General features: G+C 44.3%; 1 protein-coding gene across 10 annotated transcripts in view; it reads left to right on the top strand.

The window, feature by feature from the left end:
- Window positions 1–16,086, top strand: part of PCYT1B (phosphate cytidylyltransferase 1B, choline) — a 152,295-nt gene that overhangs the window by 71,648 nt on the left and 64,561 nt on the right. For all 10 annotated transcript variants that reach the window (XM_070256822.1, XM_023633377.2, XM_023633376.2 and 7 more), the window contains 2 exons: window positions 7,124–7,275; window positions 9,811–9,889. In XM_070256822.1, coding sequence (XP_070112923.1) covers window positions 7,124–7,275; window positions 9,811–9,889 — 231 coding nt within the window. The remainder of the gene's footprint in view (window positions 1–7,123; window positions 7,276–9,810; window positions 9,890–16,086) is intronic.

The raw sequence follows: 16,086 nt of genomic DNA, 5'->3' as shown, positions 1-16,086 counted from the left end.
TCTATCTGGCTTATTTTGCTTAACATAATACCCTCAAGGTCCATCCATGTTGTTGCAAATGGCACGATTTTGTCTGTTTTTATGGCTGACTAGTATTCCATTGTATGTATATACCACATCTTCTTTATCCATTCATCTGTTGATGGGCACTTAGGTTGCTTCCACGTCTTGGCTATTGTGAATAATGCTGCAATGAACGTTGGGGTGCATAAATCTCTTTGTATTGTTCATTTCATGTTCTTTGAATAAATACCCAGTAGTGTGATAGCTGGATCACATAGTATTTCTATTTTTAATTTTTTGAGAGGAAAAGTCTTTTCAATTCAAATGTATTTCAAGAAGCTTTATAAAAATTACTGAGAAATAAATTATAGAATGCATTGTATGAGATAGAATCAGTCAAGATTAAAATGAGGGGCCGGCCCGGTGGCGCAGTGGTTAAGTTTGCACGTTCCGCTTCTTGGCGGCCTGGGGTTCGCTGGTCAGATCCTGGGTGCAGACATGGCACTGCTTGGCACGCCATGCTGTGGTAGGGATCCCACATATAAAGTAGAGGAAGATGGGCACAGATGTTAGTTCAGGGCCAGGCTTCCTCAGCAAAAAAAGAGAAGGACTGGCAGTAGTTAGCTCAGGGCTAATCTTCCTCAAAAAAAAAAAAAAAAGATTAAAATGAGGTAATTATAATAAGTTATAAACGAGACAATCAGTGTGCTTAATTTATAGTAATGCAATGTAACTGATAAAGTTATATGATATTTATAAAGAGAGGAGTTGATAAAAAAAGTCATTTTATTCCTTCTCTAAATATTGGTGTGTGTGTATCAAACTCTGATTTGACTTTTGAGTATAATAAAATAAAATATAAAATCAGAAATGACTTAATTATCTTTATTAGACACCATGGTTATACTTTTCCTATGTATTCAAGGATAGAAAACGGAATATACTACTAAAAAAAATTTGTCAGTAGATATTTTATTTTTTGTTATGAGGAGACAGAAAATAATAAACATTTTGGAAGATGAAATGGGATAAGGATTATCTGTAAATGGAATAAGTCTTTTATGATGTGAGTTGATCAAATAGATTTTCAGCTTCCTTTTTAAATATAGGCATACCTTGTTTTATTGTGCTTCACTTTATTGTGCTTTGCAGATATTGCATTTTTTATAACACGCTCTGCCAGCAAAAAGATCATGACTTACTGAGGGCTCAGATGATGGTTAGCATTTTTTAGCAATAAACTATTTTTGAATTAAGGTATGTACATTGTTTTTAGACCTATGCTATTGCACATTTAATAGACTATACTATAGTGTAAACATAACTTTTATATGCACTGGGAAACCAAAAAATTTGTGTGACTCACTTTATTGCAATATTTGTTTTATTTTAGTGGTCTAGAACTTAACCTGCAATATCTCCAAGGTATGCCTGTAATGCATATGAAATCTGAAATAAAGTCATGTAAATGTTTTATCCATTTGTTTGTTCCAATGTATTTTGAAAAATTTGATAATTCCAGAAGATATTCCAGTTACATTTCTAAGAAGCAGTGGTACCAGCCTACACAGCTTTGGCTTATTGAAGTGATTTTGAAGTGAATAGCTGGGAAAAATGCTTACTCTTAACTAAAAGAGAAAAGGCATTTTTAGGATTCAATATGAGTATTGAGACTAGCTGGAAAAATGCTTACCCTTGACTACACGAAAAAGCCATTTTTAGCATTTGCTATTTCTTTCCAACACTCCTTTTGCTTTGAATTCCTGGGCCTTATTCCTCAAGATCCTTGTGTCCTTTGATGACAATTGGGAGAAGGAAGAGGCAAAGTTGTTCGGCAAAAATTTGCATTATTCTCCACTCTACCATATGTAGTTTCTAACACCCGGCTTCACCTATAATGGAAATGCGTGTCAGACAGGGAAAGGCAGGAAGCCTTTACAGGTTCGTGGTGCTTTGAATAGTCCTTAAACGAGGTTTCCATTTGGTTTGACCTGAAGTCTCGCCTCCTACCTCTTGCAGTGCAACACAGGAAGGTTTGAATAATGGTGTCTTTCTTTTCTAAAGTGGAGCAAAGGTGCTTTTGGACACAGAGGCTTTCTCGGGTGCATTAATTTTAGGAAAGGGTACCGTGGAAGTTGAGGATCTGGAAACTGATTCCTTTAAAGCTTTCTGCGCGTGTATACCTCTTGAAAAGTCTTAGTGTATCCCCAGAGGTATGTGTGCCCCAGTTTGAAGACCATTGCCTAGACTATCTTGCTTGAGTATCACAAACCAACTTAATGGCAGACATTTCTATAGTGAGGCAAGTCAGAGAGCCCTTTATGAATAGGTATTCTGTCTTGTTGGTTGAAAGACTTGCTCTTGATATTGTGTGTGTAGTTAGCAAATACAACGCTTATGGTGAGTTGAAGGAAGCTGCTATATTAATTGTGGGCCCTCTTACACATGCAGGTAGGTTTGTTGTAGGAATTCCCCCTGGTTAGAGCAAGGACTTTGCTCATGAAACCACTGTGATCGGAGCAAGGGTACAGACAGGTACTTGCTTGAAATACTTGGTATTTGGCAGAAATCATTGCTCCAAAAACCAGAAACTGTGATAACTGGAGGTCCTACAGTCTACTTCTCAACCTTAGGCAGTAACAGGCGCCACAAACTGCCATGATTTTGCACTATGATTGTAATACCTGTGTTTCTAATGTTTAAGCATGTAGCCAGTAATAATTTGGAAATTCTTTTATGCAAGCTCATCCTGTTGGTGTTGTTTTAGTGAATTGAAACTACCTAGTTGTAAAATCCTTTTTTTCCTCCATTTTAATTTAAAAGTTCATTTAAAAAACAAGTCAAGAAATTAAAATTTATATCAGAGAGTTTTTTCCCTAAAAAATGTTTTATAAGGATGTGAGTCACCAGATACCCACCTCTGCCCCACAAGATGGGAATAAAAAAATAACAGTAATAAATTAATACTACTCCTACTATAACAGATATAGATATTACCTCATAAACATGAGTTTATGCTCTATTGTATTTTAACTGAAATTAAATATTTCTCTAAGAGGCCATTTTGCCTGACTCGTGGGAAATTCAGTCTCAGTCCTTGTTGGGCTCTCTGTACCTCCCTAGAGTCGAACAAGATTCCAAAATGTTGGTAGAAACAGGGAAGGGGCTTCCAGTCTTCAGCCTAGTGCTGTTTTTGCACTACCCTTATCATCTGAGTCCATAGATTTTCTAGAAGGAAGCAGATCCACTGCGCCTATGGAAGGGGAGGCACCTGCAGTCCGTGCCCAGGTGGAACCCCAGTGCTTAGGGCACCATGTCCTCATCCCTCTTGAGACTCTGCTGCTGGCTCCCGCTGCCTGTGGGATCCTCAGACCTTTGGCCTCTTTTTTTGTTTGGAGGAATCTTCTCTCTCTTGATCTTCTTCCTTACAGAATTCTCCCACGGAGCTCTGGCTTGGGGAAAACAGTATTCAGGAAGGCAGGCTGTCTACCAACAACTTGCACTTCACAGCTTCTGAGGGGGGAGTTTGTATCAAGAGGCTGGGCACCTTCTTGGAGTGGGGGCCGGGAAAAGACAGAACCCAAAACACAAATGAAGATCGCCACAAATGGCCCTAAATTTCTACTACTATTAATAATTAGCAAACGTCACTAAGCATTACTGTTTGCTCATATATGTGATCACATGTAATTCTCAAAACTTCACCATGTTTTAAAAGCAGACAACTGAGGCTTAGAGAGTTTGAGTCACTCTCCCAGTGATAAGTAGCAGAGCTGGGATTAGAATCCACGTCTGTTGGGCTCTAAAGTTCAACCCCTATGTTGTATTTTCTCTCCTGCGGGATACTGGTAATATTTTATTTTGAGCATAGAGAGCTGCCAGGATGGGTTAGCTGCAGCATGGGCTCCTGGATAGCTCAGTGAATTCATCCATGGAACACCACTGCTCAGAATTCTCCATCTGCTTGTCAGAGTGCATTTGCCAAGACTCAAGAACAACGGTGCTGCTTTGGGCGTAATTAATGTTGAGACAGTAACTGGTCAGCGTGTTCAGCTGCTTCTTGAGGTCACTCCTGGGATATGAAAACAGGACCCCGTCTCGGCATAAACAGGATGTTTGTTTTCTGTGTGCTCTGTTGGGAGGCCATCATCTCAGTTATCTAGAAGTTATATCAAATTGCTGGGGTGCAGGTTCAGAAGGGGGTAGAATATGGTCTGGCCTGGTTTTGTGTTGTTTAAAATAGAAAATTGATGGATCCGAAATCCATTTCTGCTTAATATGCTTCTTGAGGTAGTATTTTAATAAAGTCCTAAAAGAACATTTAAAGTCTTGGATCAATTTTTAGATTGTATAGCTTGGACCAGAAATAATTCCTAGTTATGGAGTCAAAAGCCAACACAGTCAGTGAATCAATACATAACATAGTCATTATGGCCCAACTACCTGCCCCCTCCCATCCCCCACAGCTGGGCATGATGGGTGATGTAAAAACAGGCTGGGCTCTTTACTCAAGATGTTCGTAATATGCTTCAGGGGCTTTCAAATATTGTATGCATCAGAATTGTCCCTGAAGCTTGTCAAAAATAGAGCCGCCTGGGCCCCACTCCAGATCCACTGTCTTGGTCTGTTCGGGCTGCTACAACAAGACACCACAGACTGGGTGGCTTAAAAACAACAGAAGTTTATTTCTCACAGTTCTGGAGGCTGGGAAGTCCAAGATCAAGGCGCTAACATGGTCTCCTTCTGGTGAGGGCCCTCTTCCTGACTCACAGCTGGCACCTTCTCATTGTTTTCTTACACGGTGGAAGGTGCTAGGCATCTCTCTGGAGCCTCTTTTATCAGGCACTAGCCCCATGAGGTGGAACCCTCATGACCTAAGCACCTCCCAAAGGCCCACCTCCTAATATCATTACCTTTGGGAATTAAGATTTCAACACATGAATTTTGGGGGGACACATTCAGGCCACAGCACCCACTGAATCGAAATCTTGGGGAGTGGGGCCTGGGCATCTTTATTTTAACAAGCTCCTTAGGTGATTGTGATCCTCCTCAAGGTTTTCGAGCCAACCACGTGGTTGATGGTGTTTGGATAATGTAAACAGCTACAACGTTTTCTATGTTGTATTGTATTCTATATATGTCTATACAACATCCCAAGAAATATGTATAGGAGATATATAGGCATACACATGTGCATCTAGAGACACGTTAATCTCTTATTTGCATATATACTATTGAAAAGTGCCTGCATATAAATGTACATCTATTATTTTAAATCATAGTAAACATTTATTGAGGATCTATATGTATCAGGCACTGCTAATTCGTTCAACAAGTATTTGTTAAGAGCCCACTATGGGCCATCAGAAAATAAAACTGACAAAAGTTCCCATCCTGAAGGAGCTTATCTTTTAGGAGAAGAACACCAACAATAAGCAACATTAAATATGACAATTATATGGTGACCAGTGCCATGGCAAGAAGTAAAGTGGGGAGGGGATGGGGACTGCCAGTGGTGGGGGCGGGATCACAATTTAAATAGGGTGGTCGGGGAAGACTTGAGAGGGGACAGGGACTGAGCTCTGTGGCTCTTTGGAACTCAAGGGTTTCAGGTTTGGGGAACAGGAAGTGCAAAGCCCAGATCTGAGGAGAAGCATTCCTGGTGGCTTCAGGAAACAGCAAGGAGGCCAGGGGTTGGGACGCAATAGGAGATACAGTCAGAGAGGCAAGGAGTGGCGGGGGTGTGGATCTTGTAGAGGCCTGTAGCCGCTGGAGGAGTTTGGCTTACCCTGAGGGAGATGGGAAGGGTTCCGAGCCTGGGAATGACACAATCTGGCAGGTTTTAATAAGATCATGCTGGCTGATGAGAACAGGCTGCTGCGGGTGGGCAAGGCCGGACTCAGGAGACTAGTTAGGAGGCCACTGCAATAATTCGTGGGAGAGGTGGTGAATGGGCCAGGGAAGGAGTGGTGAAGGAGGCGGGAAGAACATGGCTTCCTGGCACACTGTGAAGGCAGAGCCAGAAGTTTTGCTGCTGGTTTGGATGCCGAGTGTGTGAGGACTTGCTATAGGAGGTTTTCCAAGGACGCTGGATGTGGCCATTGGCTGCACTTACTCTGTGGCCAGATTTGGTTCTGGATGTGGGTCATGATTTGGTTCCAAGAAAACGATCATATTTTTGTTTTAGAACACATCTTGTATACTTAAAATTTGTAAATTTATTGTGTGTACATAATACCTTAAAGCGAAAAACTCATCTTAAGGAGCAATCAGGGTAGTCTGGCTGTAGCAAGACCCTCACCAGGATATTGGGAACTGTACCCATAGGGACTGTACTGCAATTTCTTCCTGACACGTAGGAGAGTTCAGGAAAGCTGCCTTTGCCAACAAAAATATATTCGGATAGGATAATGAATAATATTTATTGTTCAGTTTATTTCAAAGCACTTTTATGTAAATCCTTTCCAAGGCTGATAATGGAGATAATACTATCCCCATTTGAGGATTCAGGAACCTGAGATCTGGAAAGGATAAGAGATGTGGGAAGGATGAACTCTGCTAGATCAGATCTTCTATTTTATGACTTTCTCCTCTTGATTGTGTGGCCTGATGTGTAGTGACCGGACATCAGACCAGGGAACAGAAGTGTGTGTGTGTGCACACGGGTATGCATGCACATGTACTTAGTAAAGTACAATGATCTAGTAAAGGAATTGGAACTGATTGTTCAAACCTCCTATAATTCAGGCTTCTTGGTTCCTCTCCTTCTCTCTCTTCTCTGTTCATTTGGTCATTTTATTTCTGGAAAGTAATTTTCACTGAAGGGTGGGATAGGGAAATAAAAAGATGTGAAAGTCACATTAGGTAGTGTGGAGAATAATTTTAATAAAAGCCACAGTGAAGAATGCAGTTGTAATTAGCACTAAAATGAAATTCTGAATTTCTGGTGGATTTCACCTTGCTTCACTTTCCTGATCCTTTGTTCCTGTAAAAAACTGAGTTTGATTATGCCGTGCACCTAGCGAGGCTCAGCTCCTTTTGTCTTGCTGAGGAAGCCATGTCTGGAGCGGGGTGGCTGTGAGCTGCCTGGGCCAGCCATTTAATGCATTGCCTGTTTCAGTTTGCAGTGATGACCTCACCCACAAATTCAAAGGTTTCACTGTGATGAACGAAGCAGAGAGATATGAAGCTCTCAGACACTGTCGTTATGTGGATGAAGTCATCAGAGATGCTCCGTGGACGCTCACACCGGAGTTTCTGGAAAAACACAAGGTACTTGTTCTTCCACGTTCTCTAAGTAGCAGAATTAGGGAGTCTGGTTCTGTAGCCTACACCCAGAAAGCCCAAAGTCTTCCAATTGCTAAAAGAGGTGACTTCAGGAACTGTCATGTGGTGTCATTTGATGTAGCACCTCTCTTCTGCCCAAGCCTGGGGACTGATAATCCTCTCACTTCCTCACTGTGGGCTCTGGAGCTAGACCACCCAGGTCCAAGTGCGTCTGTCCCTTCCTAACGTGGGACTTTGAGCAAGATGTTGAACTCACTTACCTAAACTGTGAAAGGGGTGATGTTGGCCCTTTCCCCAGGGGGCTGTTCTGAGGATCTAATGAGATCATCTAAGTAGAACCCTTGGAACACTGGCTGGCCCACAGCAAGAGCTCCAAAAATGTCATTGTCATCATCATCATCACCATCCTCATTATTGGTGCTGATAGATTCACAGGCATCATTTTTCATGGAACAAATGAACACACGTCTTATCCAGAAGGGCAGAGGTCAGCCTCTAAGGAATGAACTTTATATCAATGATTTTGTGACCCTGAGACTCCTACTGATATAAGATTTTTATTAGCTGAAAACACAAGAAATTCTTTTGATCTGCATCAAATTATGTGCTTTGTATCTCCCTACCAGCCCCACATTAGGAGCTATTCTTTCCTTTTATAAGCAGTACAAAAAAAATAAGATTAAGCTGTTCTAAGAGTTTTCTATTCTATTTTTAAATTCACGATGCAGAAGAGAATAGAGAACACTGATAAATGTGCATGGGTAATAGCAGAGGAGACAATTTCCCAGCGAGAATAAAAAGAAAAAGGAAAAACTACAATATGATTTACTTCCAGCAATCACTAACACATTTTTACTAAGCATCTATTGTATATTCCACTTGTGCTGGGCATTATGGGGATACGAATGATGCTAATGATGGCTGCCATTCATTGGGTATTTACCATGCGCCCAGCACTGTGCTCAGTGCCTTGCTCTTGTATGAATCGCATTCAATCTCATGATTACCCTGAGAAATTGTTGTTGTTATGCATTAGAGAGGAGGAGGAACTAAGTTTGAGTCCTAAGAATAGAATTAATAATACATAATAATAATTAACATTTATCGAGTACTTACTGTGTACCAGTTATTATTTTTAAGCACTTTTACATGTAATTATATCATTGAATCCAGTGATTCTCAAGTGGGGGTGAGTTTGCCCCCAAGGGACATTTGGCAATGTCTGGAAATACGTTTGGCTGTCACAACTAAAGGGGTGCTGCTGGCATCTGGTGGGTAAAGGCCAGGGGTGCTAGGCCTCCTGCAGCACACAAGACAGACCCCACCACCACCGAAGAATTATCCAGCTCCAAATGTCACTGGTATTGAGGTTGAGCAATCCTGATTGAATCCTTACCACCAACTTATGAGTTATGTAGCTGGTAAGCGGTGGGGCAGGAATCATACCCGGGAAAATTAAACTGCTACTCTAACTCTTGAGGTGGAGTGAAGCCTTGTGATAAAGGGCTTTGAGAGCTAGGCAAGGAGTTTTTACTTGATGTAGTAGGAAAGAGAAAACTAGTGAAGATCAGCAGGCATAAGGGTAATAAGAAGAAAACTCTGTTTAAGGAGGACACTCCCCCGCCCCCCCACCAAATGTGACAGAGGGATGGCTTGGAGAGGAGCGAGCCTATAGTGAGGAAGGTCAGGTACAAGTTCGTATTAATAATCCAGGTGACAGGGCCAAGGATTTGGTGTAGAAGAGATGGAGAGGAAGTGATGGGTGCGCGCGCACACACCCACACACACACCCCGATGGAACTTGTGACCTATGTGCTATGGAGAGTGAAGGAAGTAGGAAAGAAGGGCGAGTCCAAGGTGTTTGGGGCCTAGGTAAACTGGAAAAATAGAGGTGCCATTGGAAGGGGGTACCAGTTTTCAGGATGAGTTAAATTCCAGACAGGTTGATTTTAAAATGACAGTAGTGGGTAATGAAAGAGAAAAGGGTGACTTTGGGCAAATCTGAGAAGCTTTCTAGTTTCAGGAACCTTATGTCCCAATTGAAATAGTAATATGTGCCCTACCTGCGGTCACAAGGTGGTTGTGAGAATCAAATGAGGAAAGAGATATGAATTCATCTCTACAATATAAAACATGATTTAAGTGTGAGGGCCTGTTGCCATCAGTGGGACAGGAAATAGAGATTTGGGTTCCTCATCATAGCAGGGGTGATTAAAATCTGAAGAATGAATGAGTTCTCTGAAGGGGGAAAGTTTAGAGGCAGAAGAACGGAAGGCCAAGAAAACCTACTGTCAGAGGTAGGAGAAGAAAGAGGGACCAGCGAAGGAGAGAAACCTGTCTAGTTATCTCGTGGAAATGGAGACAGTTGGAAATACCTTTCAGTCAAGGATTCAAATCCACATTATAAACTGCGTATTTCAACTGCTTTATTACAACTGCTTTATTTCAAAAAGGCATTTTCAAATCACAGACATGCACATCCAACCCAGTGGTGACATCACTCTTCTGTCTCTCCAACAGATTGATTTTGTGGCCCATGATGACATCCCCTACTCTTCCGCTGGCTCTGATGATGTTTACAAGCATATAAAGGAAGCAGGTGAGGAGTTCTCCTGTGCTCGCCTGTCCACCGCAGCATGACCATCAGGTTTCCTAAGAGACACCTGCCCTAGGCTTGTAGTGTATACATACAGGGCATGGGAACTTCAGATGTCTCCCAAGTAGTCTCCACGAGCCTCTGTTGACATGTGCTAAGGCTCAGGGATGGCACAGTCACCATTTAGGTATTTATATAGGAATCAACCTGAGCACCAAAGTACCCAACTTCTGGTTTGAGGCTCGATTTTAAGACTCATCCGACTGAAATCACAGGACCTTATTGTTTAAAGGGCACTCGTTTTCCTCATTCACAATTAAGTCTTCACAGTGAAATTATTTTCTACTTCCAAGAAAGTTACTTGCAGAAGAAGACAGACAGCTGGCTAATTAATGGTCTTGACTCCTAGTCTCCAAAGTCAGTCATGCCATATGTCATCCCATCACATGATAGTAATATCCTCAGGTAGCACGTCAGAAGCAAAAAAAACAGGATAAATATTTGTGGAATCAGGTACAATATTTCTTCCCCAAACTGTTAACTGATGTCGTGGAGGGCAGACATGGTGCCGGACCTTTGGAAGTTGTCCCATTTGTTACTAAGCATTTCTGTTAAGGTCAGAGACTCTGCTCAGCCCCAGGGAGGTATTGGGGGGCTGGAAAGAGGCGGGTTTCCTTCCACTGCAGGCTCCCTGGAGTTAATTCCTTCATCAAATTCTCTATTCCTACTCCTGTGCCGCTGACGACTCCAGGGAAGTCATGTCGGGGCATCGTAACAGATCTGTGGTTCCTAGCCTCAGCGGGATTCTTGGTGTTCTTGGTAGCATTTACCTTCTCGTCTTGCCCTTCCCACCCTAATTTACCCACAACTCCTTGCATCTTTGCCTCCTCTCCTGCATCCTGAGGAAGAGGGGTATGTTTTCTGTCCCAGGCTAATTGCTTTATCTGAACCTACCTTCTCCCTTCCCCGGAGCCTGTTTTCTTTCTCTTCCTCTCCTTGTTATCCAAGGTTCTCACTCTCCAGTAGTTTCTCCTCAGCTTACAAGCATGTGGAAGACTACAAAAACAAAACAAACCCAGATCCTTCCTTCTGCCCTCCTTCCTGCCTCCTTCTTCAGTCACGTCCTGGCTCGGTCCTCCCCTTCCCAGCAACCTGCAGGCACACCTCCCTGTCATTCTTCGGCCACCTACACTCTGACTTCTGTCCCATCCTTCCTCAGTTCTGTGATGGCCTTCGAACCACCAAATCCAGCAGCGTCATTTCAGTCTTCCTCCAGACATAACAACCCTGCTGACCAAGCTCCTGTCTTAGACGCTCTTGTCCTCCACTTCTAATTTCCCTTCAGTCTCTCTGACCACTCCTGGGTTTTGTCACTGGCTTCCTCTCCCTTGGCCCTGCCCAGCCTCTATCTCGCCAGCCTGGACTCTGTGCACTCCCTTCCACAGGCCCTACACTCCAGGCACACCAAGTCCACCCTGGTTCCCAGACATGCCCCCGCTTAGTGCCTTTGCTCGAGCTCTTCTCTGGGGCTGGATCGCCCTTCCTCTGAGCGTCTATGTCTATTCCAGGCCCAGCTGAGGAGCTAGCCAGATGTGCCCGCTCTCTCTGGGGCATAATTCAGCACTGCTCCCCCCACCTCGGACCCTCTTTTCCCCTGGGCCTCCTTTCCAGCTCCCTTCTCATGGCATCCTCATTGTTTGTGTGTGTGTGTGTGTATCCCTAGCTAGAATGAAGGGCCACAGGCCATGGCTGTATCTCACCCATCTTGGCAACCCCAGCACAGTCCCTGGTACGTTTGTCATGCTCGTTAAATGCTGGCTGAACATGAGTGTGCTTTCATGGAGGACGATGGGAAGTTAGCTTAAGATGGGAGCCTGTTATCTGCAAAGGCTCTTGCCAGTGCACCAGGAATGGAGCCATTTACCTAGATAGTTTGCACACACACTGTGTCTTGTGGAATTTTTCAAATTATTTAGATATCCGATTTGTTTGCTTTCCATTGGTATCTTGGCTCTGAGTCCTTCACACGCCCCTTTATTGAAAGAGATGCGGACCACATGTACTAAATTACTCCAAACCATCACAGCCTCACAGCCCGAGAAAATCTCAGTGAAATATGTAAGGGCTTGCCATTTGACTTGCTTCAAAAATGGCTATGGTCCGAATGAAAGATCTTTAAAATTATATCTGTGAATTTGCATTTTCTCGCTCTATCTTATAACAGGCAAGAGAATATAAATCACAAATTATAGGTGCTCTTTTGGGCAAATGTATAATGGAAAAATAGTTTCTGCTCTACACTTACCACCCAACACTTGTCATTTTCCTGAGCTGAGGTCTTCAGTCAATGTCACAGGGTTTCAAATAATCACCTAAGAATGAAAATAGTCATTGCCTGGATTTTTTAAGTACCCAGCCTCCCCAGATTATATCCATTTGGATTACTTAAAATGATAGGTGGGGCAAAGGTAATTACTTCTATCCTCTTATAGGGTCACATGGTTTTTCTTACCCTAAAAATGGAGGTGTCCAAGATGGAGGGGGGCAATATAGTAACCCGAATTACTTAGCTTCTCCATCCACGTTCCTTCATCAGACTACCTTCCATAAACCTCCCAGAAGCCTAATGCTGCCTGAGAATCTTGGAGCAAGGAAGAGTTTGAGGAAGGGATGGGCTGGAATTGGTGTTTTAGCTAAAGGTAGGTGCAGAAGTAGGTTTTTAATGGCTTGGTTTATTTTCTGCTATTTTACTTTCTCCCACACATCTCATCTATAAGCACTGTAGGTACATCCAGGCATACCTTCCTACATACGTTAAACCATTATCTGGCATGGCACAATACTCTGGTTTAGTGAGTTACCATATGCTTTGCTTAGGGATTTCAAGAAGTCTAAGGCACCCCACATTATACTCGAGCTGCCCCCATTGCTGACATCTGCCATCAAAGCCATCTTCCCCCATTCCTGGGGGGCACTAGGAACTCCTATGTTGGTCCCACTATCCCTCACTCTCAGCCTACTGCTGCTACAGCCTTTCCCTGGTACTCACGGACCTTCAGACTTTTGAGGCAGAACAAGCTCCCAAGGGTCACTAACCCAGTCTCCTATCTCCTCTTTGGCATCACTGCCAGCTCCTGGTAGAACTGATGCTTGTACATCTTTCCGTCTTTGGATGGTTTTGACTCTTATTGCTTAACCCATGAATCCCCTGAGTGCATCCACAAGCCAGGAATTGTTGGAGGGAAAATGGGATGCAAATATGAATGAGACATAGCCCTCACCCTTGAGAGAGAGCAGAGACAGACATAAATAATTACACCAAAATATAAGTCTGTGATGGGGTATATACAGCAGGCTGGGGAGGGCGTCCAGCGGTGGGAATATATGAAGAAGTGTAGCATATTTGCAGAAAATCAACAATGTTCATGCAGTATAGCGTGTGTTGAGGTGAGCAGAGAGTGACACTGGCGGGATGGGGTGGGTTTAGACTTAATTCTGTAAGTCACATGGAGCCATACGCCACTCCGAGGCAGGGGAGTGCAGTGAGCAGATCTCTTGTGGGGAGGGGGGCAAGAGTAATTTCTGTAGCAGAACTAACTTAGGAGCCCCCATTTCCACAGATGACAGGAAAAGACACGCTTGGCATTTGAAGTAATTCCGACTCTTCTAGGTTTGCACTTAGACTGTATGGAGTCAGCTTTTGGCCTTTTTCTCCTGGGGTGATCTAAGTATTGGCCTGGCATGGGGTGGGGGTCTGGTTCTTGCTGATCTTTCGTTGTAGGGTATCAAGACCTGCTCGGCCATCATCCCTGGCTCCCAGACCCCCATCACAGCCCTCTGGCACTCAGCCACCACCCCCTCTGCTGCAGGACTCCCTTCCCTGAACTGCACATGTGCCACCCAGCAGTCACGCTCATCTTCAGTGTTCCTCCAGAGGGTCCCCGGGAACTTTAAAAATGTCCTCCTTAATCTACTGGAGGGCAGTGGGAGGGAGCCATGGCAGGCCCTGTCTGACCTGCTTGCCATAGGAACGCTCTATGGAGGCCTCCCCATGTTGGCAAGAGGCTTCTGTGAGACCATGTCCTCCCAAAGCTCCTGGAGGTAAACAGGGTGCCACCCTCTCTGCTCTGGGCTTTCTAAGGGGGTCTCTTCCCTACCCTTGTCCCTGGGGTTTGAACCTGAGTATGGGCAAGAGACATGCCCTGCTCACATTCTCTCGCTTCCGTTTCTCCCCTCCTGATCCCTCTCTGCCTCTTTCCCTCAAGCCCAGGAGGGGCTTTTCTTCTTCCTGGAGGGCAGGAGACGCCCCGTTGTTAATTTCATGTCTTCCCCACTCCCGGCTTACAGTAAAACCTTCTGTACCCTGAGTCCACTCAGCCTCTGCTTTTTAATAATTAAACGGACGCCTCTGGGATTTAGAAACTCCTTTTGTACTCCTCAAAGCCTGGCTCTTTCACGTGAAAGCCTTACCTTTCCTCACTGTTCTTTTTGAAATGAGCCTGCAAAAGAGCCTGTTTTAGAAGTCGAAAGCTGAACATAATCTCCTGTATTCTCAGCTACATCTCCTTTCCCCCACTGTGATGGGGTCTCAGCATAGGTGGAAACAGGGCCTCAGGACAGACATCATCCCCACAAATGAAAATGACATTGGATAGTATTTCAGAGGATTATTCTGCTACGTACAATGTACTTAGTCTCCCCGATGGTTCACACCCTTTTGGGGCTTGCTGGGGAAGCTCCATGCCACCCCGCCGCAGGCCTGGTGGTCAGGTCTGTACCATCCTCTTAGAAGGGGCTTCCTCGGTGGTCAGGAGCATTGGGTAAGAACAGGAAGTGTGATATTCTCAAACCCCAGTCTTGTTTGTAAGGAGTTCTAAGAAAGGAAACCCCATACACTTAAGACTTGGAAGGCTGCTGAGGAACATGGTGGGGGTGGGGGTGGGAGGGGAGGGAGGAGTGGGAGAGAAACTGGTTGATGCATCATTCACATGATGATGGGTTATGGCATGGGGTAATTATTACCTTTTTAAGTCCTCTAAGATCTGAGCTGTGAGCCAGCTGCTCTTTCCCTAAAATGACCGTGAAGGACTTGGTATAGACCAGTGCTTGTTAAGCGTAAATGTGCCTACAGATCCCTACAGGATCTTTTTGAAATGCAGATTTGGGTTCGGTAGGTCTGGTGGGCCCTGAGACCACCATTTCTAATGAGCTCCCGGGTTGTTAGATACTGCAAGTCCACAGACCTCACTTAGAGTAGCAAGAATCTAGACCCAGGGTTCTGGTTCACTCAGAAGTACCCCCAGGGTTAACGGAATCAGTGTTTCCTGGGGGATATTCTGCAGCTACCTTGTAGAGGAGGAACAAGCATTTGGTGGTGGTTTTATTTCTGGGTGAGTGGCCTCTACCGAGCTAAGAGAAATTTGCCTTCCTGACTGTAGGGAGTAAAACCTCAAGTTCCAGTTATTTAGGTGTAGAAACAGGTCCAGCATTTTTCGAACTCTAAGCAATTCAGCACCCTATTGTTGCATAACAAATTATTCCCTCCATTACTGACTTAAAAGGGCCACTTTATTTCGCTCAGGATTTGGTGGGGCAGGATTTCAGCAAGGGCTCGGCTGCATGCTTCTTGCTTGGGGTCTCCCAAACGGTCATAGTCAGATGGTGGCCAGGGCTGCAGTGCTCTGAGGCCCAGCTAGGCTGGAGGTCCTGGACGGTGCACTTATGTGGCTGGCAGTGGATGCTCTTTGTCAACACGGAGCTCAGTTGGGGTTGACACTGAAGCACCTACATGTGGCCTCTCCATGTCGTGTAGGCTTCTCACAGCATGGCAACTGGATTTCAAGAGTGTGTGTTCTAAGAGGCACCCAGAGAGCTAGCAATCTTGACAGGAGCCACAAGCTTCTTCTGACTTAGCCTTGGAAGTCACCTATTGTCACTTATACCACATTCTATTTGTTACAAGCAAGTCACTAAGGCCAGCCCAGGTTCCAGGGGATGGGAATTGTGCCCATCTTTAATTCATCACAATTCCCATCTCCAAATTAAATACCCAAGTGGAGTTTTACTTGCCCTGGGAGCACAGACGTAAGACTGTGTGTGACTTGTCACATGCACAAGGACTCTTCCTTGTGGTCCGTTGATCTGCTCTGTTGATTCCTCCCCAAGGGAGCGCCACGGTAGAGATCTGTTCGGGGCTCAGG

The sequence above is a fragment of the Equus caballus genome, chromosome X (genome assembly GCF_041296265.1).
Source record: "Equus caballus isolate H_3958 breed thoroughbred chromosome X, TB-T2T, whole genome shotgun sequence".
In the NCBI taxonomy this organism is placed as follows: Eukaryota; Metazoa; Chordata; class Mammalia; order Perissodactyla; family Equidae; genus Equus; species Equus caballus.
The sequence above is the reverse complement of the archived record's forward strand: the minus strand, read 5'-3'. Positions and strand labels throughout refer to the sequence as shown.